This window comes from Tachyglossus aculeatus, chromosome 2 (genome assembly GCF_015852505.1).
Source record: "Tachyglossus aculeatus isolate mTacAcu1 chromosome 2, mTacAcu1.pri, whole genome shotgun sequence".
NCBI lineage: Eukaryota > Metazoa > Chordata > Mammalia > Monotremata > Tachyglossidae > Tachyglossus > Tachyglossus aculeatus.
The window spans coordinates 46,226,497-46,253,844 of record NC_052067.1 but is presented as its reverse complement, the minus strand read 5'-3'; the positions used below and the strand labels follow the sequence as shown (position 1 = coordinate 46,253,844).

General features: G+C 46.3%; 2 protein-coding genes and 1 non-coding gene across 3 annotated transcripts in view; 2 read left to right on the top strand and 1 right to left on the bottom strand.

The window, feature by feature from the left end:
• Positions 1 to 9,482, top strand: part of ITPRID1 (ITPR interacting domain containing 1) — a 59,660-nt gene extending 50,178 nt beyond the window's left edge. Inside the window, exons 9-13 of the mRNA XM_038759227.1 lie at positions 308 to 1,525; positions 7,092 to 7,207; positions 7,624 to 7,735; positions 8,631 to 8,943; positions 9,434 to 9,482. Coding sequence (XP_038615155.1) covers positions 308 to 1,525; positions 7,092 to 7,207; positions 7,624 to 7,735; positions 8,631 to 8,943; positions 9,434 to 9,468 — 1,794 coding nt within the window. The 3' untranslated portion in view covers positions 9,469 to 9,482. The remainder of the gene's footprint in view (positions 1 to 307; positions 1,526 to 7,091; positions 7,208 to 7,623; positions 7,736 to 8,630; positions 8,944 to 9,433) is intronic.
• Positions 2,718 to 2,856, bottom strand: LOC119923328. Its single transcript, XR_005448829.1, has one exon. It is a non-coding gene; the product is annotated as a small nucleolar RNA SNORA7 (small nucleolar RNA).
• A 2,342-nt stretch (positions 9,483 to 11,824) lies between the features above and the next one.
• PPP1R17 (protein phosphatase 1 regulatory subunit 17) overlaps positions 11,825 to 27,348 on the top strand; it is a 35,525-nt gene continuing 20,001 nt past the window's right edge. Inside the window, exons 1-6 of the mRNA XM_038761953.1 lie at positions 11,825 to 11,869; positions 15,184 to 15,266; positions 15,849 to 15,927; positions 16,304 to 16,364; positions 17,381 to 17,526; positions 22,335 to 22,441. Of these exons, the coding sequence (XP_038617881.1) occupies positions 11,825 to 11,869; positions 15,184 to 15,266; positions 15,849 to 15,927; positions 16,304 to 16,364; positions 17,381 to 17,526; positions 22,335 to 22,441 (521 nt within the window). The remainder of the gene's footprint in view (positions 11,870 to 15,183; positions 15,267 to 15,848; positions 15,928 to 16,303; positions 16,365 to 17,380; positions 17,527 to 22,334; positions 22,442 to 27,348) is intronic.

The window sequence follows — 27,348 nt, the reverse complement described above, 5'->3', positions numbered from 1 at the left end:
CCGTCAACAGTGATGGGAAAGTCAGGGAGAGGGCAGGGTTTGGGAGGGAAGACAAGGAGTTCAGTCTTGGACATGTTGAGTTTTAGGTGGTGGGCAGACATCCAGATGGAAATGTCCTGAAGGCAGGTGGAGATGCGAGCCTGGAGGGAGGGGGAGAGAGCAGGGGCAGAGATGTAGATCTGGGTGTCATCAGCGTAGAGATGACAGCGTAGAGATATTCAGCTGGACATGGAAAGACTCTGTATGGGTTTATCGGGTCTCCGTCTTATGTCATTACCCCTTCCCCGCCTCCTGATTTCTCTTACAGAACCCATCAGCATTGGGCCGCAGGAATCTCGGTTGCAGCGACGGCCAGAAACTGGCAGCTCCATCCCCTGACTCTGAAGAGCCCCGAGCTGTCTCACAAGTGGCTGGGGACCCCTCCCCAAGCACAGCCCCTGGACCCCCCCGGGACAAGAGGGGCTCTCCCCCTCCAAGCTCGGGCCTGAGAGTCTGGGAAGAGAAGAGCATCCATTTACCAGAGCAGGGTGAGGAAAATCCTCTGGCTTGTCCAGCCCGGGTTGGAACCCTGGCTGGATGTGTCCAAGATGGCCACCCTGACATCAAGGAAAAGCCGGGATTTCAGCTCCTTCCACGCCAAGTCATGGATCAAAAGGATGAGGGAGGCCTAGTCATCTCCCATTATGACTGCTTCCTCGGGTTTACCGTGGCCCGGGTGATCGGAGTGAAGGAGGAATACCCTCCCCCAAAGGAAGAAGGGAAATCGAGCCCGACCCATCTTCCCCAGAAGAATCCAGGAAGTTGGATGGGCAATGTTCAGGGCAAGGTGATCCCTGGCCAAGAAGTCCACTCTCGGCCCGTCTCTGACATCCTCCTCGGTCTCAAAAATCCCCCGCCGGCATCCCCCCTAAAGGCAGCTGGGCCGGGGAACCCATGGCAGACTTTTGCCTCTCTCACTGGGGCCATTCAGACACCAGAAGGGCCCCCCAGAAACCCAGGAACGACCGCTTTGAGCAAGCCCCATCTCCCCAAGCCCGAGATTGGGGCCTTCGTCCCAGACCCCGACCCAGCCCTGACCCCCCTCAGGTCAGTGACGATCCAGATGCCGTCCAGCTTGGCATCGAGCATTCACAACAGACTCCGGCGTTCAGAGAGGGCGCCGGGCCCAGCCATGGGAGGTCGAGGGACAGGAAGCCCCACAGAGGCCAGAGACAAGGCGACGCAAACAGAGATGCACGTGTCCAGCGGGGCCAGCTGTCCGAACTCCAAGCCCCACCATCTCCCCAGATCCATCTCCCTGGACAGTGGCACCCCTGGGATGACTTCTGGTTTCTCATGCCCAGTCCTGGGGGCCCGGCAGGGCTACAGGAATCACTGCCACCGCCACCACGGTCCTATGGCCTGGCTGGGCCCCGAGGCTCCTTGTTACCCGGGCCACCGGTGCCTTGGCTGTGCCCACCTGGAAATGCAGCTTGTGGAATCGTTGCGCATCCTGAAGGAGACTGCAGTGCCAGAGATCTCTCCGGTATGTGCATCCTGGGGGGAGACCGCCGTGCCAGAGATCTCTCCCACACGTATGTCCAGCGGGGGATCACTGTGCCAGAGATTGGGGAAGCAGCATGGCATAGTGGATAGAGCACTGCCCTGGGAGTCAGCAGGTCGTGGGTTCTAATCCCAGCTCCGCCACTTTTCTGCTGTGTAATCTTGGGCAAGTCACTTCACTTCTCTGGGCCTCAGTTTTCTCTTCGGCAAAATGGGGATTCAATACCATTCTCCATCCTATGTAGATGAGCTCCATGTAGGAGCCGATTATCTTGTATCTACCCCAGAGCGTAGAATGGTGTTTGACATGTCGTAGGTGCTTAACAAATATCACAGTCACTATTATTCTCATGAAAGCAGGTTTGAGCAAGTCAACAATGGCCATCCATCTCCTAGCCAAGCCATATCATCTCCAAGAGAAGCAGTGGGGCCTAGTGGAAAGAACACAGACCTGGGAGTCAGAGGACCTGGGTTCTAGTCTAGGCTCTGCCCCATACCTGGTGTGTGACCTTGGACAAGGCACTTCACTTCCCTGGACCTCAGTTCCCTCATCTGAAAAATGGGGATTCAACACCTGTTCTCCCTCCTACTGTGACTCTGAGTCCCATGTTGGGACCTGATCAGCTTGTATCTACCCCAGTGCTCTGTATAGTGCTTGGCACAGAGTAATACTTAAATATTACAGTTATTATTACTAAAACAAAGTATTCTTTGAAATCTACAATGAGACAGACTAACCCATTGACACACATAGAGCACGGACCAGGGAATCAGAGGGATCTGGGTTCTAATCCCAGCTCTATTACTTATGATAGTACTAATAATTAATATTATTATTCTCAATATTTCTAGTGAACAACCGAAGCTTGGATACAGGAGGCACATAGGACTGTGCAGAGATGAATAAAGGAGGAAAACATTTTTCCTGAGAGGACTGGACTAAGCGCTTTTCTTGTCTTATACTATAGAGTCGTCTCCAACCCAAAGCAACTCCATGGACACATCTCTCCCAGAATGCCCCATTTCTATCTGCAAACATTCTGGTAGTGGATCCATAGCGTTTTCTTGGTCAAAATATAGAAGAGGTTTCCTGTTGCCTTCTTCTGCGCAGTCAACTTGAGTCTCCACCCTTGACTCTCTCCCGTGTCACTGCTACCCAGCACAGGGGAGTTTTGACTTGTAGCAGATTTGCCTTCCACTCTCTAGCCATTGGCCAATCTAGGAATGGAATGGGGAGGCCTCTGCTTGACTCTCCCTCCGATAGCCGAGACTGGTAGAGTACTGGAAACTCTCCAGGTGTCATCCTGAGAGGGGCCTAAGTGCTTGGAAGAGCACAATACAACAGAATTAGCAGACACGTTCCATGCCCACAAAGGAGTAGTAGCAGAGCCCATTCCATGACTGCTCAACCACTTGAAGTAGGGTGGCCTAGTGGATGGAGTCTGGACTTGGGAATCGGGAGGACCTGTGTTCTAATCCCACTCCGTTACTTCTCTGCAATGTGATCTTGGAAAAGTCACTTTACTTCTCTGTGCCTCAGTTATCTCATCCGTAAAACCGATTAAGACTGTAAACTCCATGTGGGACAGGGACTGTATCCAACTTGCTTTGCTTGTCTCTACTCCAGCACTTAGTACAGTGCTTGACACATAGTAAGCGGTTAACAAATACCATTATCATTATTATTATTATGGCAGTGCCTGGCACATAATAAGCACTTAATACCCTTCAGAAAGAAGACAGCAAACAGGAGTGATTTGGTGAGAGCAAGCCAGAAGCACTCAGATCACATTACCCTGTTCAATCTTCTAAACACCAAGTGGAAAAGTACTTGGCAATCTCCTCCTTGGTTTCGCTCCAGCCCCCAAATTGGAAACATCATTCCACAGCTTCCAAACTTCCAGAACTGCTGGCAGATCTGACCAGCTCCCTTACGGCGTGAGAATCATTGTGGGTTAACTGATGGCAGAGCAAGGGTCCTGGACCGTCTAAGCAGTAGCTTTACGTGTCCAGGAGATAAAGGTCATGTGAGTGCAATACTCGATCCTTGCCAGGTTTGACAGAAATGTTCATTAAGTGCTTCTAGTGTGCAGGCCCTGGACTGAGTTCTGGGGAGGCCGAAGGAAGGGCATCTTCTAGCGTCAGCCTGGCCACCCTGCTCTGATTTCATCTCTCTCGCCACCGGCCCCTTTTCCACATCCTCCCTGGAAATCTCTGCCCCTCCATGTATGCTAGACTACCACTCTCCCCACCTCAAAAGTATTATTCGGATAATAATGATTTTATTTGTTAAGCGCTTACTATGTTCCAGGCCCCGTACTAAGCACTGGGGTGGATCCAAGCAAATCGAGTTGGACACAGTTCCTGTCTCATGTGGGGCTCACAGTCTCAATCCCCATTTTACAGATGAGGTAACTGAGGCCCAGAGAAGTGAAGTGACTTACCCAAGTCACGCAGCAGGAAAATGGCAGAGCAGGGAATAGAACCCATGACCTTCTGACTCCCAGGCTCGTGCTCGCTCCGCTATGCCATGCTGCTTCTCAATTATTGCCATTCCCCTGTCCCTCCACAAGGTCAGTGAGAAGGCTGTTCCAGTAAACCAGGTAGGGGAGGATAAGCAGTGAGTAGAGACGCAGCGTGGCTCAGTGGAAAGAGCACGGGCTTTGGAGTCAGAGGTCAGGGGTTCAAATCCTGGCTCCGCCACTTGTCAGCTCTGTGACTTTGGGCAAGTCACTTAACTTCTCTATGCCTCAGTTACCTCATCTGTTAAATGGGGATTAAGACTGTGAGCCCCACGTAGGATAACCTGATCACCTTATAACCTCCCCTGCACTTAGAACAGTGCTTTGCACATAGTAAGCATTTAATAATAAATTCCATTATTATTATTATTATTATAAGTGCTTGGATCATCCTGGTAGCAGTTTGGATGGAGAGGAAAGGGAGATTTTAGCAATATTGTGAATTAAGTGCCTTTATTATTGTTATTATTGCTTTTATTGCTGCTGAGAAGGTCTAGAATCTCAGTCTTCTCACAGCTCTAAGCAGGCTGGTTGTACTAGGCCCATTCTGCCCTAGGCTTGTTGGAGTTCTGACTCTCATACGTACTGCTTCTCTGCGGGGGAGGCTCTGTACTCTGGAGAAACAACATGGCGCGGTGGATAGAACACGGTCCTGGATGTCAGAGGTCGTGGATTCTAATCCCGGCTCCGCCACTAGTCTGTTGGGTTACCTTGGGCAAGTCGCTTCACTTCTCTGGGCCTAAGTTACCTCACCTAGAAAATGGGAATCGAGACTTTGAGCCCCACGTGGGACAGAGACTGTGTACAACCTGCTTTGCTTGGATCCACCCCAGTGCTTGGTACAGTGCCGGGTACATAGTAAGTGCCTAATGAATACCACTGCTATTATTATTATTATTACGTTCTCTACAGTGTATCTTTAAATCCCCCTCTTCCTCATCCCCTGCCACAAGAATCATAAAACACCCCCAGATCTCTCCTCAAGAATTGAGTCATCCAACAAATCTCAATGCGAAGTAGGTCACCCCTATGGATCCTACAGTCCACCCCCAAGAAGCAACATCAACTTCACCAAACCCAAGGCCCCTCCACCCTCCTCTCCCCTCAACCTTTTCCTGGTAGCATACCAGCATGCCCCATTCCTCCCTAGTTCTAAGCCAAGCCCATCCTCAACCTGCTGATACTTATAGCTGCCAAGAATCCATGATGGTTCTCACCTCCTGGAAGTAGTTTTCCTTTGGTTTGTTTCAAACTGCCTGAGACAGTTTCATCCAATCTATGACCCCCTGAATACATTTCGACTGGTTTGTCCTCCACCTTCAAAATACGTTTTTCAGACATTGGCTGGAGAAGCAGCAGCGTGGCTCAGTGGAACGAGCACAGGCTTGGGAGTCAGAGGTCATGGGTTCTAAACCTGACCACTACTTGCCAGCTGTGTGACTTTGGGCAAGTCACTTAACTTCTCTGAGCCTCAGTTACCTCATCTGTAAAATGGGTATTAAGACTGTGAGCCGCATGTAAGACAATCTGATCACCTTGTATCCCTCCCAGGACTTAGAACAGTGCTTCGCACATAGTAAGCATGTAACAAGTGCTATTATTATTATTATTATTAGAGGCTTATTATTATTATTAGAGGCAGTGACTTGGCTGTAGTCTGTTCCAAATATCCTGCCCCCTCCCCAACAGACTTCTCAAACCTATTAAATTCAGTCACAGTTAGTTTCAATCAATCAAATTTTTTAAAGCCTTGGGCAGGGAACATGTCTACCAACTCAGTTATATTGTAATAATAATAATAATGATTATGGTACTTGTTAAGCATTTATTATGAGCCAAGCACTGTTCTAAGCACTGGGGTAGATACAAGCTATTCAGGTTGGACTCAGTTCCTGTCTCCCATGGGGCTCACACTCTTAATCCCCACTTTACAGATAAGGAAAATGAGGCACAGAGAAGTGATGTGATTTGCCCAAGGTCTAACTTGTCCAAGGATTAGAACCCAGATCCTCCTGACAGTGCTTACCACAATGCTCTGCACACAGTAAGTGCTCAGTAAACACGACCAATTGATCGACTGATTAAATAACTCTTAAAAGGCTATAATGGGTGGTTTGCGGTGCTTCTGTGGAGCTATGACTGCCAAGGGTCAAGGTGCAGAAACCAACACCTGATCAACACTGATTATCAATCAATCAATCAATCAATCAATCAGTGGTTATAATTGCTATATTAAGCTATTGGAAGAGCCCAATATTAACTTGCCTAGGGTCACCCAGGAGAGAAGTGGTGGTATGGGATTAGAACCTATATCCTTCTGACTCCCAGGCCCATGTTCTATCTGCTAGGGCATGCTGCTTTTGGGTTGGGGTCCAGAGACACACCCAGGCCTGTCCACAATGGGTACTGGGCTAGTTGTTTGCAATTCAAATGTAAAGCTGTCAAACCCGCTCCCTAAGGCTATGAAAGTGGATTTTGTGATGGTTAACTTCCAAGGGAAGCCTGCATTCAGTGACTACCCAGGAGGGGACATAGGGGAGACAAAATGGCAGCATGTTGAGAGATGGTTGGGCACCTTGAACTGGGAGTCAGAAGGTCATGCATTCTAATCCCGACTCCATCACTTGTCTTCTGTGCAGCCTTGGGGAAGTCACTTCACTTCTCTGTGCTTCAGTTACCTCTACTGGAAAATAGGGATTAAGACTGGGAGCCCCATGTGGAGCAGGGCCTGTGTCCAACCTGATTTGCTGGCTTACCTTGTATCTCCCCCAGAGCTTAGAACAATGCTTGGCACATAGCGTTTAACAAATACCAAATTATTACTATTATTATCCACCCCAGCGTTTAGTACAGTGCCTGGCACACAGTAAGTGCTTAACAATTACAACAATCATTATTATCATTATTACTGGGATTGGTGGGGGCACTTCAGACCAGGGGCCTGACCATCAACGCTTAGAACAGGGCTTGGCACATGGTAAGCACTTAACAAATGCCATTATTATTATTATCTACTATTGTTCACAGGACATGGCAGTGATGAAGAACTTGTGTCAGACTTTCCGGGAAAAGCTGGATGAAGCTGACCAGCACTTTACCCTCCAACAAGCCATCTTTACCGGGGCCATGGAAGATGAAGCAAGGTAACAAGAGACGACCGCCACGGTTGAAATGAGCACTGGCCCCCCACTTCTGGCCCAGCCTGCAGAAGGCACTTCCTGGGCCCCCTTCTTCCTCTTTCCTGGGTTTGACTTTCAAGGGGCCCAGGGAATTGTAGGAATCCCAGGAACACATTACCTCAGCCTCGTGGCTTTATCGGGGGGTGAGGGCAGGGGACAGAAGACCGGGTCGAGGGCTGAGGGTGGGGTTGGGATTTGCGTATAGGGCTGAAAACATTGAGAACAGATCACCAGACCTGAGAGGAAATATTGGCAGAGCATCCAGATGTAGATGCCAGATTGAATGTGGGGGGCTGGGAACCCTGGGCCTGGAGGGGTGAGGCAGGTGCTCTGAGGTAAAGGGAAATCGCTGCCATTTTGTCACTGTCATTCCCCTGCAGGGAGGAGTGGCAGTACTTGCAGGCCCTTCGCCAGGCCGTGCGGCAGGAGGTGGCAGAACTGGAGTTCCAGCTGAACAATCGGGCCCGGCTCACCCGCGATGGGATCCTGATGGTTCGGAGAATGGGGGAGCCTCATCCGGCTGTTGGGGATGGAATTCCGAGAAAAGGAGAAGCAGTGCGATCCAGTGGTTAGGGCATGAGCCTGGGAGTGAGGAAGATCTGGCTTCTAATCCCAGCCTTGCCATTTGTCTGGGTGTGACTTTGGGCAAATCAGTTAAATTCTCTGGGCCTCAGTTACTTCATCTGGAAAATGAGGATTAAGACTATGAGCCCCACTTGGGACAAGGAATGTGTCTGACATGATTTGCTTGTATCTACCCCAGCGCTTAGTCCAGTGCCTGGCACAGAGTAAGCGTTTAACAAGTACCACAACAATAATAGTAATAATAGTTTTACAGATCCCTCATCTGAGACCCAGAGAAACTAAGTGACTTATCCAAGATAATACAGCAGACAAGGGGTAGAGCCAGGATTATTCATTCATTCAATCGTATTTATTGAGCGCTTACTGTGTGCAGAGCATTAGAACCCAGATGCTTCCCCCAGACATGGTGGCATCTCAAACCACAGAATAACCCCTCTCGGATATGGCAACAACAAGGATCCTGACTTGTAGCGCCTTGCTTTGGCTGCATCCAAAGCCCTTCACAACCATTAGTGAATTCATCCTCACGTCATTTCCATGGGGTCGATACGGGACAAGGATTATGAGCCCAATTATACCGAGAAAACTGAGGCAGAGGGCAATGGGAAGCTTTATCTTCATTTCCTATTCCCCTGGCTGGGTCTCCTGACATTCTATGGTCTCCTCCATCATTGCCACCTACCCCCCTGGTGGATACAAGGGGGAGAAATTCCATCCCCGTGGACATGATTCTCCCCAGAGATAGGGGGAGAGTTGCCGGGGACAGTTTTCCTTGCTCTTGCTCATTCTGCTTTTCCCCCAGCAGCTTGAACAACTCCTAGAGGAACAATCCCGACTCTTAGCCAGCCTCCACCTCCCCGACTGGAGAGAAGAAAGCGAGACGCAGATTCGGGCTCCTCCGTCAGAAATCCCTGGGAAGCAGCCAGGGCCCTCAGGGTCACCGAACCCAGCTTCTGATCACGAGGGACGAGGCGTAGAGGAGCCGGCTCACCCATCCCCTGAGGCAGGGCCAAGACCACGTCTGTCACCTGACCCATGGGGACCACACTCCCGTGGGCAGGAAGTCAGCGGCCATGTCCAGAGAGGGAAAGGATTCCTACAGTCACCTGCACAAGGTTAGAGCTCATTTTAGTCTTTATAGGGATTCTCTCTGCTGGTAAGATACAGCATTTACCTGCACAGAAGCAGCATGGCCTAGTGGATAACACAAGGGCTTGAGAGTCAGTAGGTCATAGATTCTAATTCCACTCCACCACTTGTCCGCTGTGTGATCCTGGGCTCTTGAAGAGTTCATGGCTAGCAGGAAAGACCGACAATAGAATAAATCACAGGGAAGGGAAGCAACCAAGTACACAAGTGCTCCAAGTTGATCAATCAATCAGTCATATTTATTGAGCACTTACTGGGTGCAGAGCACTGTACTAAGCACTTGGAGGAATACAGAATAACAATATTATAGACATATTCCCTGCCCAAAGCAAGGTTACGGTCTAGAGATGAGTTTATAGTCTAGAGTTGACAAAGTTGACAAAGCTTCCCACGCTTAAGTCATTGGTCACAGATTTCGGGCAATGACTGAGGGCTCACTTTTTTCCCTCTTCCCAGGTGAGGAAAACGTTCAGGAGTCTGTTTGGTCATGAGGCAAATGAAGGAGGAAAACACCACAGACCCCATCTGGAAGTCTTCACGATTTTGACATCTTCCTTCTTTGTCAGCTCTGAAGCAACGTCTTTTTTTTTCCGAGATGGGCTTGAAACGGATGGAAATATTGGTCCCTTAGAGACATCCAAAGCAAGATCCATTGAAGGCCCCTCCCATGATCAAGAGGGTCAGTCCAAGAGTAACTGATTGAAGGAATTACCACCCCTCCCCACAGCCGACAGATTGGACCTTCCCCATCTATGACATTAGGCGTAGACCCATCGAGCCAAGTGGATGAAGGGGAATCAGATGCTGCGACTCAGGAAAAGACATTTCAGAAACCCAGACCTGCAGAGGACCTCAAAAGGTCATCTGGTCCAGCCCCCTGTAACCAGTGAAGTGAAAAATTAAGATATTCAGAGCAGATGGGTGTCTGCTCTTTCTTTAAGAATCAAGCTTAGAGACTCAGAGACGTTTCTCAGTGGCTCTATCTTGATGTCAGGAGGTCCTTCCTTATATCTAGCTGTAGTCCCTCCTGCTTTCATTGACTTATCTTTCCTCTGGCTTGGTCTCCATTTGTTCTGGAGGTCAGATGGTCAGCCTCATTCATCCATTCATTCAGTCATATTTATTGAGTGCTTACTGTGTGCAGAGCACTGTACTAAGCACTTGGGAAGTACAAGTTGATGAGAAACTAAGTGTTCTTGCAGGTTAGAAAGTCAGCCCCTTTCAGTCTTTTCTGCTTTAGTCTCTTTCTTCACGGACCTCTTTCTCCCATGCTTTGGTCACTTTTGTGGATATTCATTCACTCAGGCCAATTTCTCCACTGGGCAGTAGCTAACACTGAGGGGCTTACTTACCTTTGGTTGATTTATTGATAGTAAGTTCTGTGACAGTCAAGCCAGTTAGGCTGGATTAGGGAAACAGCCATTCTGTCCTGACACTAAGCAAGGCTCTGAAATCCCTTGGCTTCCCATCTCCTCCCTTCCTCCCCTTCCATACAGCCTCCAAAATCAAATTTATGGATTGGGCACTTACCACATGCCGAGTACCATACTAAGGGCTTGGGAGAGTACAATGAGAGAGGCAGCATTGGCATAGTAGAGAAGCAGCATGGCGTAGTGGAGAGCATTCATTCATTCATTCAATGGTATTTATTGAGTGCTTACTGTGTGCAGAGCACTGTACTAAGAGCAGGGGCCTGGGTGTCAGAAGGTTCTAATCCCGGCTCTGCCACTTTTCTGCTGCGTGACCTTGAACAAGTCTCTTTACTTCTCTGTGCCTCAGTGACCTCATCTGTAAAATGGGGATTGAGAGTGTGAGCCCCATTTGGGACAGGGATCTTATTCAGCCCAATTTGCTGGTAACCACCCTAGCGCTTAGTAAAGGGCCTGGCACATAGTAAGAGCTTAACAAATACCATCATGATTTATAACAGAGTTGGTAGACATATTCCTTGCCCCATATCATTCAAACCAAGCCCCCCAATGAAGATTATGACATCATCATCATCATCATCATCACTATCATCATTGGTATTTAGTGAGCCCTTACTGCATGCAGAGTACTGTACTAAGCACTCTGGAAAGAGCAATAGAGAAGCAGTGTGGCTCAGTGGTAAGAGCCTAGGCTTTGGAGTCAGAGGTCATGGGTTCAAATCCCAGCTCCGCCACTTGTCAGCTTTGTGACTTTGGGCAAGTCACTTAACTTCTCTGGGCCTCAGTGACCTCATCTGTAAAATGGGGATTAAGATTGTGAGCCCCACATGGGACAACCTGATCACCTTGTAGCCTCCCCAGCACTTAGAACAGTGCTTTGCACATAGAGCTTAACAAATACCAAAATTATTATATTATTAATAGAGAAGCAGCATGGTATAGTTGATAGAGCACATGCCTGGGAGTTCTAAACCCGGCTCCGCCTCTTGTCTGCTGTGTGACCTTGGGCAAGACACTTCACTTCTCTGTACCTCAGTTACCTCATCTGGAAAATGGGAATTGAGACTCTGAGCTCCCTGTGGGCCAGGGAGTGTGTCCAACCTGATCTGCATGTATTCACCTCAGTGCTGTTGTAGTGTACTCTCCCAAGCACTTAGTTGAGTGCTCTGCACACAGTAAGCACACAATAAATATGACTGAATGAATAGTAATGTTCACAAATACCATCATCAATATTATTATTATTATTCATAGTCAATATCCCCAGATGCCTGTTCTCCCACTGGATCCTCCCACCCCCTTTTTCCTCAAGACTCTTCTCCTGGCCTCTCAGATTTGAAGCAAGCCCAATCCCCCCGACTCTGTCCAAGCAGATTCAGCTCAGTCAAGGGTGTCAGCGAGGTGTGGTGGTGGCCACATGACTCGGGCTTTTGAGGGCTTGTGTCCCCATGGCTTGTGGTGGGTAAGGTGGGGCTGGGAGAGGAGCCAATGGTGAGATTTAGTGCTTTGTGTCCATGTTCTGTTGTTGAAAGGAAATGGAAACAAGAGTGCAAAAGGTCACTTAATTAAATGATGGAGAGCGGTAGGGGAGGATCTAGGGCTGTTTTCAAGGACAGACTTCCTGAATGTGCTAATTAATCATTTGTTTGCCAGTCTCCTGAGCCTCATGTGGGACAGGGGCTGGGTCCAACCTGATTATTTTATATCTATACCAGGGTTTAGTACAGTGTCTGGCACATAATAAGTGCTTAAGAAATACTATAATTATTATTATTATTATAAGGTCCCAACCCCAGGTCCCTTAGAACAACATCATGGTCTAGTGGATAGACTCAGAAGGATCTGGGTTCTAATCCTGTTTCACTCTGTTGGGTGTCCTTGGGCAAGTCACTTCACCTCTCTGGGCCTCATTTACCTCCTCTGTAAAATGGGGATTAAGACTGTGAGCCCTGAGCCCCACATGGGGCAGGGACTGTGTCCAACCTGATTTGCTAGTATCTACACCCAGCTATTAGTACTGTGCCTGGTACACAGTAAGTGCTTAACAAATACCACAATTATTACTAATTATTACGCTACTATTATACATACGATGCGCAGAACTGCTTGGGCTATAAACCTACCTCAGCAAGGGACACTAAAGCTAATGACTAGAAGCTCCTTGTGGGCAGGGAATATGCCTACAAACTCTGTTCTTCTCCCAAGGGCTGAGTACAGTACTTTGCACACAGTAAGCACTCAGTGAATGCCATGGGTTGACTGATTGACAGAAGGACAGTGCAAAGACAAAGGAATGACCATTGGAGGCTTAAGACATACACCCAATGGGGTTTTTTATTAAATGACCAAGAGGATCACCTGACTCTCTCTTTTGTGGAGAAAGCCATTTTGTTCTGTTTTTTGGAGTCTTCCAAGAGCTTAGTACCATGCTCTGCATGCAGTAAGCACTTACTGCAATGACTGATTGAATATGGATTATCCACATCTTTTCCTACCTCAACTGTCCCTTGTTGGCCTTGTGACCACTCAGGTGGTCTCCAGCAGAAAGGGGTCATGGAAGAGAAAACAATATAGAGTTCAATGCAATACATACTGCTGTTTGTGAGCAGGCTGACTGAAATATTTAGGGGGAGAAGAAATGGAAATGTATTCTGAAGTGAGTTTGGATTACCCATAATTGATAAATCAATAATCCAAACTCACTTCAGAGTTTGTATAAATCCCATAAATCCCCCTTCCACAATGCCATGGACAATTGGGTTTTAATGCAATGCTTTACAATAAAATCACACTTTTGATAAATTATCAAAAGAATACTCTGAGCTAGGCTTTAGGAACTTAACCTGCCAATCATTTTTATGCATAGATCAATCAATCAATTAATCAGTGGTATTTAGTAAGTATCAGGTGATTCTCCTCATACTAATCACTTCATAATTATTAATTATGGTACTTGTTAAATGCTTACCATGGGCCAGGCACTGTACTAAGCACTGGGGTGGATACAAGCAAATTGGATTGGACACAATCCTTGCTCTGCATAAACTCACAGTCTTAATCCCCATTTTACAGATGAGGGAATTGAGGCACAGAGAAGTGAAGTGACTTGCCCAAGGCCACACAGCAGACAAGTGGCAGAGCTGGAATTAGAACCCATGATCTTCTGACTCCCAGGCCTGTGATCTATCCATTCGACCACGAGGGTATCAGAACAAGCCAAACGTTATCTGCCCTCAAGGAGGGCTCAAATGGATATAACAAATCAATCAGCCAGTCATATTTATTGAGCACTTATTATGTGTGCAGCACTGTACTAAGTGCTTGGGAGAGTACAATGTAACAGTTGATAGACATGTTCCCTCCCCACAAAGAACATGCAGTCTAAAGGACTGTAAACTTGAAAAAGTAGTTCAGGTATATCAGAGCCACTTTTCATTAACCCCCAATTTGAAATTGCTTTACACAGAGTGAAACTGGGCTAAACTAATACCTCAGTGTGCACCGTCTCAATCAATCAGGAGAGTGTCTTGAGTGTTTAATTAGGCAATCCCTAATTAAATTAGTTAAATTAAATCCCTAATTTAATTAGGTTGGACACAATCCATGTCCCTCATGGGGCTCACGATCTTGATCCCCATTTTACAGATGAGACAACTGAGGCCCAGAGAAGTGAAGTGACTTGACCAAGGTCACACAACAGACATGTGGCAGAGCCGGGATTAGAACCTTTCCACTAGGCCATGCTGCTTCTCAGAATATAAGGATAAGTACACAAGTCCTGTGGGGATGGGCCGAGTTTCAAAGTGCTTCAGGGATACAGGTCCAAGAGCACAAGCAATGCAAAGGGGAGGGAGAGTAGGATGGTTTAGATAAGAGCGCTAAGTACAGTGCTCCACACAATAAGCTCTCAATAAATACCATTGCCAGTTTCCCAAGTGGCAATTCCTCCCAAATAAAGAGACCTGCTCTATTTGTTTCTGAAATGTCCCAGGAAACCACGTTAAGTGGGAATCAGCTTCAGAAACCATTTTGGGAGAGAGCATAGATCTAGGAGAATGTCATAAGCCAGCTAGATCCATTCATCTCCATCCAAGTGCTTAGTATAGTGCTTTGCAAATAGTAAATGCTCAATGAATATAATTGAATGATTGAATGAATGAATCAGACTCCCTCTCTTCACTGCTTAGTGCCTGCTTTCACAAAGGGCTCCAGAAAATGGGGTTGGACCATTCATTCAATCGTATTTATTGAGCATTTTCAGTGTGCAGAGCACTACACTTGGGAGAGTATAATACAACAACAAACAGTCCCATTCCCTGCCCATAATGAGCTTACGGGGACCAGTTAATTTCTCACTGGGAAAGAGGTTCATTGTTTTTGAACAATAACAGTTGTTATAATATATAATAATACAATGATACTCTGTATTAATAATATAATAATAATAAACACTCTTAATAGTTGTGTTTATTAAGCACTTACTAGTTACACCCCTACTAAGCTCTAGGGTAGATAGAAGACCATCAGGTTAGATGGGGCTCTCAGTCCAAGTAGGAAGGTGAGAATAGGTACGAAGTCCCCATTTTACAGATGAGGAAACTGAGGCACATAGAATTTAAATGACTTGCCCAAGGTCACATAGCAAGCAAGCAACAGAGCTGGGATTAGAACCCAGGTCCTCTGCCTCCCAGGTCCATGCTCTTTCCGCTGGGCATTGCATGCTTCATGGCAAGACTTGAGTACGCTCTCCATGGCTTTTGCCCTTGTGTCCTTGAGTTTCACACACCCAAGGCTCGTGTTATCGGAAAAGTGTTCCATGACTCCCAGTATTCCAGCCGGTGTTCCCTGGTGGCTTATGGGTAATTGGCAATTCTCTTCTTTCCCAGAGGGAGCAACCACATTCTACCTTCTCCCTGCCTCTTCCCACTAATGATGTCACAAAGAATGTTGCTCATCCCCAGAAACCTTCACTCTGGTAGCTCTGTTTACAGACCTTGTATCTCTGGAACTTATCTGACTGTTTTTTTTTTTATGGTATTTTTCAAGCACTTACTATGTGCCAGGCATTGGATTAAGCGCTGGGGTAGAAATAACCTAGTCCATGTCCCAGGTGGAACTCACACTCTTAATCCCCATTTTCCGGATGAGGGAACTGAGGCACAGAAACACAAAGTGACTTGCCCAAGGGCACCTAGCAGACAAGTGGTGGAGCCGGAATTAGAACCCAGACCTGTGCTCTACCCACTAGGCCACGTTACTTCTCTTAAGAAGGTTGAAGGGAATCTGACAGGGGAGGAAAATTCGGATGGGAGAGATGGGAGAGATTCAGAGAACATCTAGAGGAAAGGAAAACAGACAGCAGAGAGGGAGAGAGAGACTACAAGGAGACAGGCACACTAAACACAATTCAATTTTCCTGATAGTTTGATGTGAAAAACTAGTGACAGCTTGAAGAGTAGGACGAAAATGGATCAGGAACTCGAAATTGTGATTTTCATTGACTTCCCCCAAGCCCAAAGGGCAAATGCTTGAATGTCCCCACTAGATTTTAAGCTTTCTGAGGGCAGGGATCTTGATTAACTACTCTTTTGTGCTTTCCCAAGTGCGTAGTACAGCACTGAGCACACAATAATCGCTCAATAAATAACACTGATCTCGGTTCTCCTGGGTGCCTTTGTTCTGCTCTCCAGCTTTCTCTGGGGTCTTCTTGTTTCTCTTTTTCCAAATAACCTCACCCCAATCTGGAAGAAGAAGAAATTTAGTCTACTGTACTGTCCCAAGCACTTAGTACAGTGCTCTGCATACAGTAAGCCCTCAATAAATATGATTGAATGAATGAATGAATGAACAATCTATTTGAGAAATAACACTGATTGCAGTTTTCCTGGACTCTCAGTACTGCTTTCCAGATTCCTCTGAGGTCTTCCAGACTTCCTTTCACAAATCACCTCACACCAGTTGGAAAGACCAAGGAATTTTCAGTCCCTCCTTACTTTAGCAATTCTCCTATTGTGAGCACCCCCCACCCCACCCCCCGAGGGACAGGAACCATGCCTGATTCCCACATATGTATTCTCTCCCAGCACTAAGTACAGTGCTCTGAACACAGTAAGTGCTCAATCAATCAATGCTATTTATTGAGTGATTACCGTATACAGAGAACTGTTTAGTACATGGGAATGTGTCTGCCAGTAGTGTTGTATTATACTCTCCCAAGTGCTTAGTACAATGTTCTGCACATAGCACTCAATCAATATCATTCATCAATCAATCTTATTGATTAAGCATTTTACTATGTGCAGAGCACTGCACTAAGTGCTTGGGAGAGTACAACAAAATAAGCAGATACATATCCTGTCCATAATGAGATGGGGAGTCAGACATTAACATGAATAAATAGATCATTTATAATATACACTTTAAAGAGATGTACATAAGAGCAGTGGGGTAAGCATGGGGTGAATATCAAATATGATGATGATGATGACAAAGATATAGCAGAGTTGGTAAACAGGTTTTCTGCTCATAATGAATTTACAATCTAGAGGGGAAATAATAATTAATAATAAATACTATTACTGTTAAATATTAGTTCTTCTTGGGTCCAGACTTTCAGACAATCCATTGTCCAATGCCAGTGCACACAGGCCAGGGTAGCAATAATAATAATAATAGTTGTGGTATTTGTTAAGCGCTTACAATGTGCCAGGCATTATACTAAGCACTGGGATGGATACGAGCAAATCAGGTTGGACGCAGTCCCTGTCCCACATGGGGCTCACAGTCTCAATCCCCATTTTACAGATGAGGTCACTGAGGCCCAGAGAAGTTAAGTGATGACTAAGGTCACCCAGAAGACTAGGGTAGATAGTCAAAATTCTGGCTGCAGAAGGACCATCACCCTGTCCCAGATACCTTTGCATCTCTACTTATTCATGTCAACATTGTCCGGAAATGTCATCGTGATTTTTAGGAAAGAAGCCAATGAATGGGGTCCAGATTAGGGCTCAGCTGAAGGGCTATTTCAGGTGTCGTGAAGTGGCTACTAACACAATAAGCATCATCACAGAAAGGGCCCTCACTTTATTCCTCAACAACAATGAAAGGAGGAATTCAGAGGTGAGAGGCTCTTTAAAAACAGCCCTCTTTATTGCCTGTGGCCTTCAGTCTTTTTTTGTGTCCCTGACAGCTTTGTTGATGACATCAATAGCCAGTGGACTTATACTTTGGCTGAGCTCCCAAAGAAACCACTGGCTAATGGAAACTGGGCCTCCAAACTGAAATGAGTGGAAGAAAAGAATGTCGGATAACAGAAACTGAGCCTCCAAAGTGAAATGAGTGGAAGAAAGGAATTCTTGGTACAGGATCTGAATGAACACCGGTTGTCTAAGCCATAATAATAATAATAACAATAATGGTATTTACTGTGGGCAGGGAATGTGTCTGTCTATTGTTGTATTGTACCCTTCCAAGCACTAAGTACAATGCTCCACACACTGTAAGCACTCAATAAGTATGTCTGAATGAGTGAATAAAGCACTGATTATGTGCCAAAACCTGTACTAAGCGCTGGGGTGGATATAAGGTAATAATAATGATCGTATTTGTTAAGCACTTATTATGTGCAAAGCAGTGTTCTAAGTGCCGGATATAATGATGGTATTTGTTAAATGCTTACTATGTGCAAAGCACTGTGCTTACTATGTGCAAAGCACTGTTCTAAGCACTGGGGGGATACAAGGTGATCAGGTTGTCCCACATGGGGCTCACAATCTTAATCCCCATTTTACAGATGAGGGAACTGAGGTACAGTGAAGTTAAGTGACTTGCTCAAAGTCACACAGCTGACAGCGGAGCCGGGATTAGAACCCATGACCTCTGACTCCCAAGCCCATGCTCTTTCCACTGATCCACGCTGCTTCTCTGATATTCAGGTCCCACAAGGGGCTCACAGTCTAAGTAGGAGGGAGAACTGGCATTGAATCCCCATATTGCTGATAAGGGAACTGAGGCACAGAGAAGTGAAGTGACTTGTCCAAGGTCACACAGGAGACAAGTGGTTGGAGCAGAGTTTAGAACCCAGGGCCTCTGACTCCCAGGCCTGTGCTCTTTCCATCAGGCCAAGCTGCTTCTAATTCAATAGTGGAATTCCTCATTCTGTGTTAGCTCCTGAGTACTAGAAGAATAACAGCCCCACCGAACAAGCCTTAAAGTCCTTGTTGGTCCTTAGGGAAAAATCAATCCGCTCACTCCGTCTTGCACTTAGAATTCCCCATAAATACTGGATGGTATTTGCATCCCAAACCATCTGTCTGATGTCAATTCCCTAACTGAACATCTCCTAGCTAGGCTCCAGGTTTTCTGCTTCCAGAAGTCTAAGCAGAGACTCTATTCCCCCTCCGAAGTCTAAGAGTAAGCACTCAATAAATACGATTGAAAGAATAAATAACAACAGACTTCAGGGTCTCAGGCTGTGGCTGGAATTCTGTCTGGAAGTCCAGCCAGGATTTTGGAAAATTGAGCTTTCCATCCCCATTCAAGCTGATCCACATGCAAGGTGGTTTTAGCTTAGTTACCTTTGTTATTAATTTTTAATTGATATTTGTTAAGCCCTTTAATATGTGGCAAGCACTCACTTGCCTGCTGTGTGGACTTGGGCAAGTCACTTAACTCCCCTGTGCCTCAGTTACTTCATCCGTAAAATGGGGATTAAGACTGTGAGCCCCATATGGGATGTGCACTGTGCCCAACCTGATTTGCTTGTATCTACCCCAGCACTTAGTACAGTACCTGGCACATAGTAAGTGCTTAACAAATACCATAATTATTATTATACTCCAGCCTATTGGTCAGTACATAGGCTGGGCTTTTCCCCTTGTTATGATGCTTGTGTATTCATTGATTCATTCAATTGTATTTATTGAGTGCATACTGTGTGCAAAGCACCGTATTAAGTGCTTGGGAAAGTACAATATGGCAATAAACAGACATATTGCCTGCCCACACCGAGCTTACAGTCTAGATGGAGAGACGGACATGTACATAAAATAAAATTTTTCATAACAATAATACAATAATAATAATACAATACAGTAATAAAAATAAAATAGAAATAAATTGCAGATATGTCATAAGCACTGGGGGGCTGGAAGGGGGGATGAACAAAGGGAGTAAGTCAGGGTGACACAGAAGGGAGTGGGGGAAGAGGAAAGGAGGGCTTACAGGTAACGCCTCTTGGAGAAGATGTGCCTTCAATAAGGCTTAGAAGGGGGCAACCGTAATTCTCTGTCCGATAAGAGGCAGGAGGGCATTTCAGGCCAGAGGCAGGATGTGGGAGAGATGTCAGTGGCGAGATCGATGAGATGGAGGTACAGTGAGAAGGTTAGCATTAGAGGAGTGAAGTGTATGGGCTGCGTTGTAATAGGTTGTAGTAATCAAAGGCAGGTTGCTCAGAGGACACCTAACCAAATCTTACTTGGCATTTTCACCCAAACCTAAATCTCACGGGTCACGGGACTATTATTACTAAATGGTCAGCAGGGTAAGTGAAAGGTTTCAGATCAAGAATCATGTCTAATAACTCTATTATCAACCAATCAATCCATCAGAGGTATTTATTGAGCCCTTACTTTTTTTTGAATGGTATCTGTTAAGCACTGACTATATCACAGGCACTCTACTAAGTGCTGGGAAAGATACAAGTGAACCAGGTTGGACACAGTCTGTGTCATGTGTGGAGCTCACAGTCTGAATCCCCATTTTATAGATGAGGGAAACAGCATGACCTAGTGGAAAGAGTCTGGGCCTTGGATTCAGAGGACCTGTGTTCTAATCCTGCTTCCTCCACTTACCTGCTGTGGGTCTTTGGGAAGTCACTTCACTTCTCTACGACCTCGTCTGCAAAATGGGGATTCAATATGTCTTAATAATAATAACTGTGGTATTTAAGCACTTATGTGTCAGGCACTGTACTAAGCACTGGGGTAGCTATAAGCTAATCAGGTTGGACATAGTACATGTCCTATGTGGGGCTCACAGTCTTAATCCCCATTTTGCAAGTGAGGTAACTAAGGCATGGAGAAGTAAAGTGATTTACCCACAGTCACACAGCAGTCAAGTGGTTGAGTCAGGATTAGAACCCAGGTCCTTCTGACTCCCAGGCCTGTACTCTATCCATTAGACCCCACTGCTTCTCCCTCTTCTTCTTAGACTGTAAGCCATTCACCTCTCTCATTCAATCCCTCATATTCAATCTATTATCAAATCCTGTTGGTTCTACCTTCACAACATCACCAAAATCCCCCCTTCTCTTCCCATCCAAACTGCTCCTATGGCGATCCAAGCTTGACTATTGCATCAAGCCCATCTCTTTTCCACCTGCATCTTTCCTAACTTTATCACTACCTGATCAGGCTGTTTCTTTAGTGACACTCTCTAATTTCCAGTTTTTGCTGATTTTGTATCTGCCTTCCAATTGTCTGTAAAATAAGACATCAATAATTGTGGTACTTGTTAAATATTTGGGGGGGATGGAGGGGGGGCGAGGGGGAGAGGAAGGAGGGGGCTCAGTCTGGGAAGGCCTCCTGGAGGAGGTGAGCTCTCAGTAGGGCCTTGAAGGGAGGAAGAGAGCTAGCTTGGCGGATGTGTGGAGGGAGGGCATTCCAGGCCAGGGGGATGACATGGGCCGGGGGTCGACGGTGGGACAGGCAAGAACGAGGCACAGTGAGGAGATTAGCGGCAGAGGAGCGGAGCATGCGGGCTGGGCTGTAGAAGGAGAGAAGGCAGGTGAGGTAGGAGGGGGCAAGGAGAGCCTTGAAGCCGAGGGTGAGGAGTTTCTGCCTGATGTGCAGATTGATTGGTAGCCACTGGAGATTTTTGAGGAGGGCAGTAACATGCCCAGAGCGTTTCTGGACAAAGACAATCTGGGCAGCAGCATGAAGTATGGATTGAAGTGGGGAGAGACACGAGGATGGGAGATCAGAGAGAAGGCTGATGCTTAGCATGAGAAGCAGCCTGGCCTAGTGGATAGAGCACAGGCCTGAGTCAGAAAACTTGGGTTCTAATCTTGGCTCCACCATGTGTCTGCTGTGTAACTTTGGGCAAGTCACTACACTTCTCTGGGCCTCATTTATCTCATCTGTAAAATGGGTATTAAGACTGTGAGCCCCGCGTGGGACAGGGATTGTGTCCAACCTAATTAGCTTGTATCTACCCCAAGCTTAGTACAGTGCCTGGTTAATGGCAAGCGATTAACAATTAATAATAATAATGACAATGATAACTAGCAAACACACTTGTTGGAGAGGAAAGTCCACCCAGGGTGCTTTCCAAGAAGGAGGGGTGTCTAGTCAGTTGCTTTCTAATCTGTCAGAGAAGCAGCATGGCACAGTAGATAAAGCCCGGGCCTGAGAGTCAGAAGGTCATGGGTTCTAATCCCAGCTCTGCCAATTTGTCTGCTAGGTGACTTTGGGCAAGTCACTTCACTTCTTTGGGCCTCAGAGAAGCCCCATGTGGGACAGGGACCATGTCCAACTCGATTGGGATGTGTCCACCCCTGCACTTAGTTGGGTGCCTGGGACGTAGTAAGTGCTTAACAAATACCACAGTTATTTGAACTATTGTCACCCTCCCAGAAGCCAGAGAGATGCAGCATTCTGGGTATAATGCCTGCCTTTTCCCGAGTTTTGCCTGGGGCCCTATAAAGCACAGAGGGTCTCATTGCTTGCGAGGTCTCCTGGGTGTTTTTTTTATGTGTCCTGTTCTCTAATCCTCACCACCCCTGGAGCCAGCCACCACATCATCAAAGCCTGCTTCTTGAGCGAGCTAAAAGGGCAGCTGAGCCCCCCTCCCCCCGCAGCATCCCCTCTTTGCCCTGGTCCTCCCCAAACCCAGCCCATCCCCATGGCAACGGGGCTGCTGCCGCCTAGATAAGGAGACCAGGAGGTCAGAGCAACAGCAGCAGAGCAGAAAGGGCCTGCTCTATCTCGCTCAGCTCAGCTCCTATTTCCTGCCTACCAGCTTTTCTGCACAGTTGGTAAGTTGTTCCAGTTTCTAAGCCAATAACTTTTTTGGAGAGAGAGAGAGAGAGGGAGAGAGAGAGAGAGAGAGAGAGAGAGAGAGAGAGAGAGAGAGAGAGAGAGAGAGAGGAGAGAAAGAGATACAGTAGGAGAGAGAGGAGAGAGAAAGGAGAGAGAAGGAGAGAGAGTAGTAGAGAGTAAAGGAGAGAGAGGATAGATAAGGATAGAGATAGAAGGAGAGAGAGTAGGAGAGCGATTAGGAGAGAGAAGGATAGAAAGAGAGAGGGAGGGGAGAGAGCGGGGGGAGAGAGAAGAGAGAGTAGGAGAGAGGAGAGAGAGGGAGGGAGGGTGAGAAAGAGAGAGAGAGAAGGAGAGAGAGGGATGGAGGGTGAGAAAGAGAGAGAGAGAAGGAGAGAGAATGTAGGAGAGAGGAGAACAGAGGGACAGAAGGAGAGGGAGAGAAGGAGAGAGAGAGGAGAGATGAGTGAGGGGGGAGAGAGAGAAGGAAAGGGAGAGAGGAGAGAGAGGGAGAAAGAAAGAAGCCTGTATGTGTGTGTGAGTGGGGAGGTGTGAGAATGCTTCTGTGTTTGTGACCCCTCTGGTGGGGCTTGGGGAATAGGAGCTGTCTCAAACTCACGATCCCTCTGTGGGGAGGGGTCCAGAGCCACGGTGAAGGTAAGGGGATTTCAGCCGTGATTAAGATGGTCCACTCTTTATGTCCTCCCTTTTGAATGGACCGCCACTCTTTATGTCATCCCTTTTGAATGGACTGCCATGATCCGACAGAGTTTGTTTCACTGGTCACAAAAATAGGCGGCCTTGCAGGAATGTTTCTCGGCGAGGGGAGTGAAGAATCTTAGCTCTTAAGCACCCTAATTGACTGACTTTTCTCTCAACAGCTCACAGAGTTGATTATAATTTGTTTTCAAATCAAATATATAACATTAATTAGGAGGGTAATTTAGATTTTAAATCAACTGGGGAGGATTCAATTAGAATAAACCTGCGCGGTATGAAACTTTAGATAACTCATATTTTTCAATTGCCTCATAAATTGACTTTACAATTACCCCGTCACAGTCCTGGGTGAGATGGTTTAGGATACTACAGTTAAAGGTTGCTGCATCTTCTCACTGCTAGCTCTGTGCTTGGACTCGAAGAATCTTTTTTCACCATGGCTAACTTCAGGAAAATAAGTACTTGTTTGCCATCCTCAAAGAAGCTTCCAGTTTTCCTAGTTGATCAGAAATATCCTGTGTCTGAATAGAACCCAAATGCCATATTTCTCACTCTGAAACCAGCTTATAGTTGTCCTGCAACCTCTAGCCTCAGCACTGTCATGCAAGAGAAATGTCCCAGCTAGCGGTTGAAGGAAAAAAAAAAAAAACCTTTCCGGCTTGTGTTTATTGAACATCTACTGTGTGCAGAGGTGTTTGCTAAGTACTTACTATGTACTGAACATTGAACTAAGCACTGGGGTAGATACAAAATGCTCAGGTCGGACACAAACCCTGCCCCACATGAGACTCACAGTCGGAGAGAGGGAGAACATGTATGCAATCCCTATTTTACAGGTTACTCTGTTCAGAAACTGTCCTGAGCATCTTACTGTTTGCCAAGAGTACTGTACTGGTTACCTACCCATGTGTTGAAGCCTGTCCCGTCGTCGACCCCCGGCCCACGTCCTCCCCCTGGCCTGCAATACCCTCCCTCTGCACATACACCAAGCTAGCTCTCTTCCTCCCTTCAAAGCTCTCCTGAGAGCTCACCTCCTCCAAGAGGCCTTCCCAGACTGAGTCCCCACCTTCCTCTCCCCCTCCCCATCCCCCCCTGCCCTGCCTCCTTCCCCTCCTCACAGCACCTGTACATATGTTTGTACATATTTATTACTCTATTTTACTTGTACATATTTACTATTCTATTTATTTTATTTTGTTAATGATGTGCATCTAGCTTTACTTCTATTTATTCTTATGACTTGACACCTGTTCATGTGTTTTGTTTTGTTGTCCGTCTGCTCCTTCTAGACTGTGAGCCCATTGTTGGGTAGGGACCGTATCTATATGTTGCCAACTTGTACTTTCCAAGCACTTAGTACAGTGCTCTGCATACAGTAAGCACTCAATAAATACGATTGAATGAATGAATGAATGAAGCACTTTATTGGACATCGACTATGGTCAGAGTACTGTTCTGATCATCTTTCTGTGCTGCCTGCCTCCCATATGTGGGGAATTGTTCTGGACTGAGTAGAGAACATTGTCCTGGGCAGTTTACTGTGTGGGGAACACAACTGAGAGTCTGTGATGTGCAGAGCACTTTATTAGTATTAGCAATGCTATTTATTGAGCACTCACTGGGTGCAATGCACTGTACTAAGCCAAAGAAGCTCCACTAGAATCAATTCAGGTTTGGGTGGCCAGGCTTCTCCCTCAGGTGGACTGCTCTTTAGATCTACCCCTGGACAGTCAAGGTCTACTAGGTGCTTTGTGCTGTATTGGTTGTCTATAATAAAATTATTGTGGTATTTGTTAAGCACTTACTGTGTGCCAGGCTCTGTACTAAGCTAGGGTGAATGCAAGCAAATTGGTTTGGACACAGTTCCTGTCCCACACAGGGCTCAAAGTCTTAAACCTCGTTTTCCAGATGAGGTAACTGAGGTACAGAGAAGTGAAGTGACTTGCCCAAAGTCACACAGCTGACAAGTGGTGGAGCCAGAGTTAGAACCTAGGTCCTTCTGACTCCCAGGCCAGGGCTCTATCCATTAGGCCACGCTGTTTCTCTACTGCAGCGTGGCTCCATGGAAAAAGACCTGGCTTGGGAGTCAGAGGTTGTGAGTTCTAATTCCAGCTCTGCCACTTATAGGCTGTGTGATTTTGGGCAAATCATTTAACTTCTCTGTGCCTCAGTTACCTCATCTGTAAAATGGGGATTAAAACTGTGAACCCCATGTGGGACAATCTGATTACCCTGTATCTACGCCAGTGCTTAGAACAGTGCTTGGCATTCATTCATTCAATCATATTTATTGAGCGCTTACTGTGTGCAGAGCACTGTATTAAGCGCTTGGGAAATACAAGTTGGCAACATATAGAGAGGGTCCCTGCCCAACAACAGGCTCACAGTCTGACACATGCTTTGACAAATACCCTCATCATTATTATTATTATTACTGGGCATAGAGCACTGTACTGAATGCTTATGATCGTCCAATAAAAGTAAAAGGCAAAGTATCTGCCCAAAAGCAACTAAGGGACACACAGGAGGGTTTTAGCCTTTCCACATGAACAAAGAGTGTTTCACGAACCTCTAATTGAATGGTCCAAGATATTTTAACTTTCAACAGTGTGTGAAGCTTAAAGAACAAAGGCAGAATTTCCCAGCACTACTAGGTGGTTATGAAATGAGGGCAAAATCAGGAAGCATTTTGCAGAATAGAGATTGCTCAAGGATATTTCTATCAAATATAAAAAAAGGAAATCCTCCCGTTGTTCTCAATACTGTGTCTTGCACTTGTGCTATCTTACCTTTATGGCTCGAAAGGACTCAGTTACAGTTCAGTGAATTGTCTTTCATTAGAGACCAATCAATCAATCAATCTATTGAGTGCTTACTATGTGCAAAGTGCTGTATCAAGTGCTTGGGAAAGTACAATGCAACAGAATTTGCAGATAGGTTCCCTACCCACAATGAGCTTACAGTCTAGAGGGGGAGACAGACATTAATATGAATAAGTAATTTAGAATGTGTAATGTAAAGATAAGTACATAAGTTCTGTAGGGTTGAGGGTGGGATGAAAATCAAATGCCCAGAGATCACTTACTGGGTGCTTACTGTTTGCAGAAAGAGTTACACACGTGGGCAATAGACACAGCCCCTGTTCCTTGAGGGTTTCTTGCCTTGTCTTCTCTTATGCTTTCGAGTTGTCTTCAACCCAAAGTGGCACCACGGACATGTCTCTCCCAGAATGCCCCACCTCCCTCTGCAATCGTTCTGGTAGTGAATCCATAGAGTTTTCTTGGTCAAAATACAGAAGTGATTTAAGATTGGCTTCTTCCATGTGGTAAACTTGAATCTCCACCCTTTGAGGGGCTCACAGTTTATGAATAAAGGTGATGTAAAGGACTTAAAACAGTCACATTGGAACAGTGCCAACGCTTAGAACAGTGCTTTGCACATAGTAAGTGCTTAATAAATGCCATCATTATTATTGTTGGAAGGAATGAAATAATAAAAATATTTAAACAGCATAAGAGACAAACTCAGTTCTTCTCCCAGTTCCTCCACCTCCTGGCTCCTACTTGCTATTCAGAGACTCTGGCGCTATTTGCAAAAGCTGAAATTAACGTCCTAGTTCTTTCTAATCAACCAATCAATCTTATTTATTGAGCTCTTATTGTGTGAAGAGCACTTTACTAAGAACTTAGGTGAGTACAATATAACAATCTTAGTTGGTAAACATACTCCCTGCCCACAACTGGCTTACAGTTTAAAGGGAAGACAGACATTAATGAATAAATATCTTACAGATATGTACAAAAGTGCTTTGGGGCTGGGGGCGGGAGCAGCAAGGGGTGAATAAAGGGTGTAAATAAGTGTGATGCAGAAGGGAGTGGGAAAAGCGGAAGTGAGAGCTTAGTCTGGGAAAGCCTCTTGGAGGAGATGTGCCTTCAATAAGGCTTTGAAGTGAGGGAGAGTAATTGTCTGTCAGATTTGAGGAAGGAGAACATTCCAGGCCAGAGGCAGGACATAGGCTGGAGATCATAATTGTCTGTCAGATTTGAGGAAGGAGGGCATTCCAGGCCAGAGGCAGGACATAGGCTGGAGATCAGCGGTGGGCTAGATGAGATGGAGATACAATGAGAAGGTTAGCATTAGCGGAGCAAAGTGTGAGGGCTAGGTTGTAGTAGGAGAGTTGTGAGGT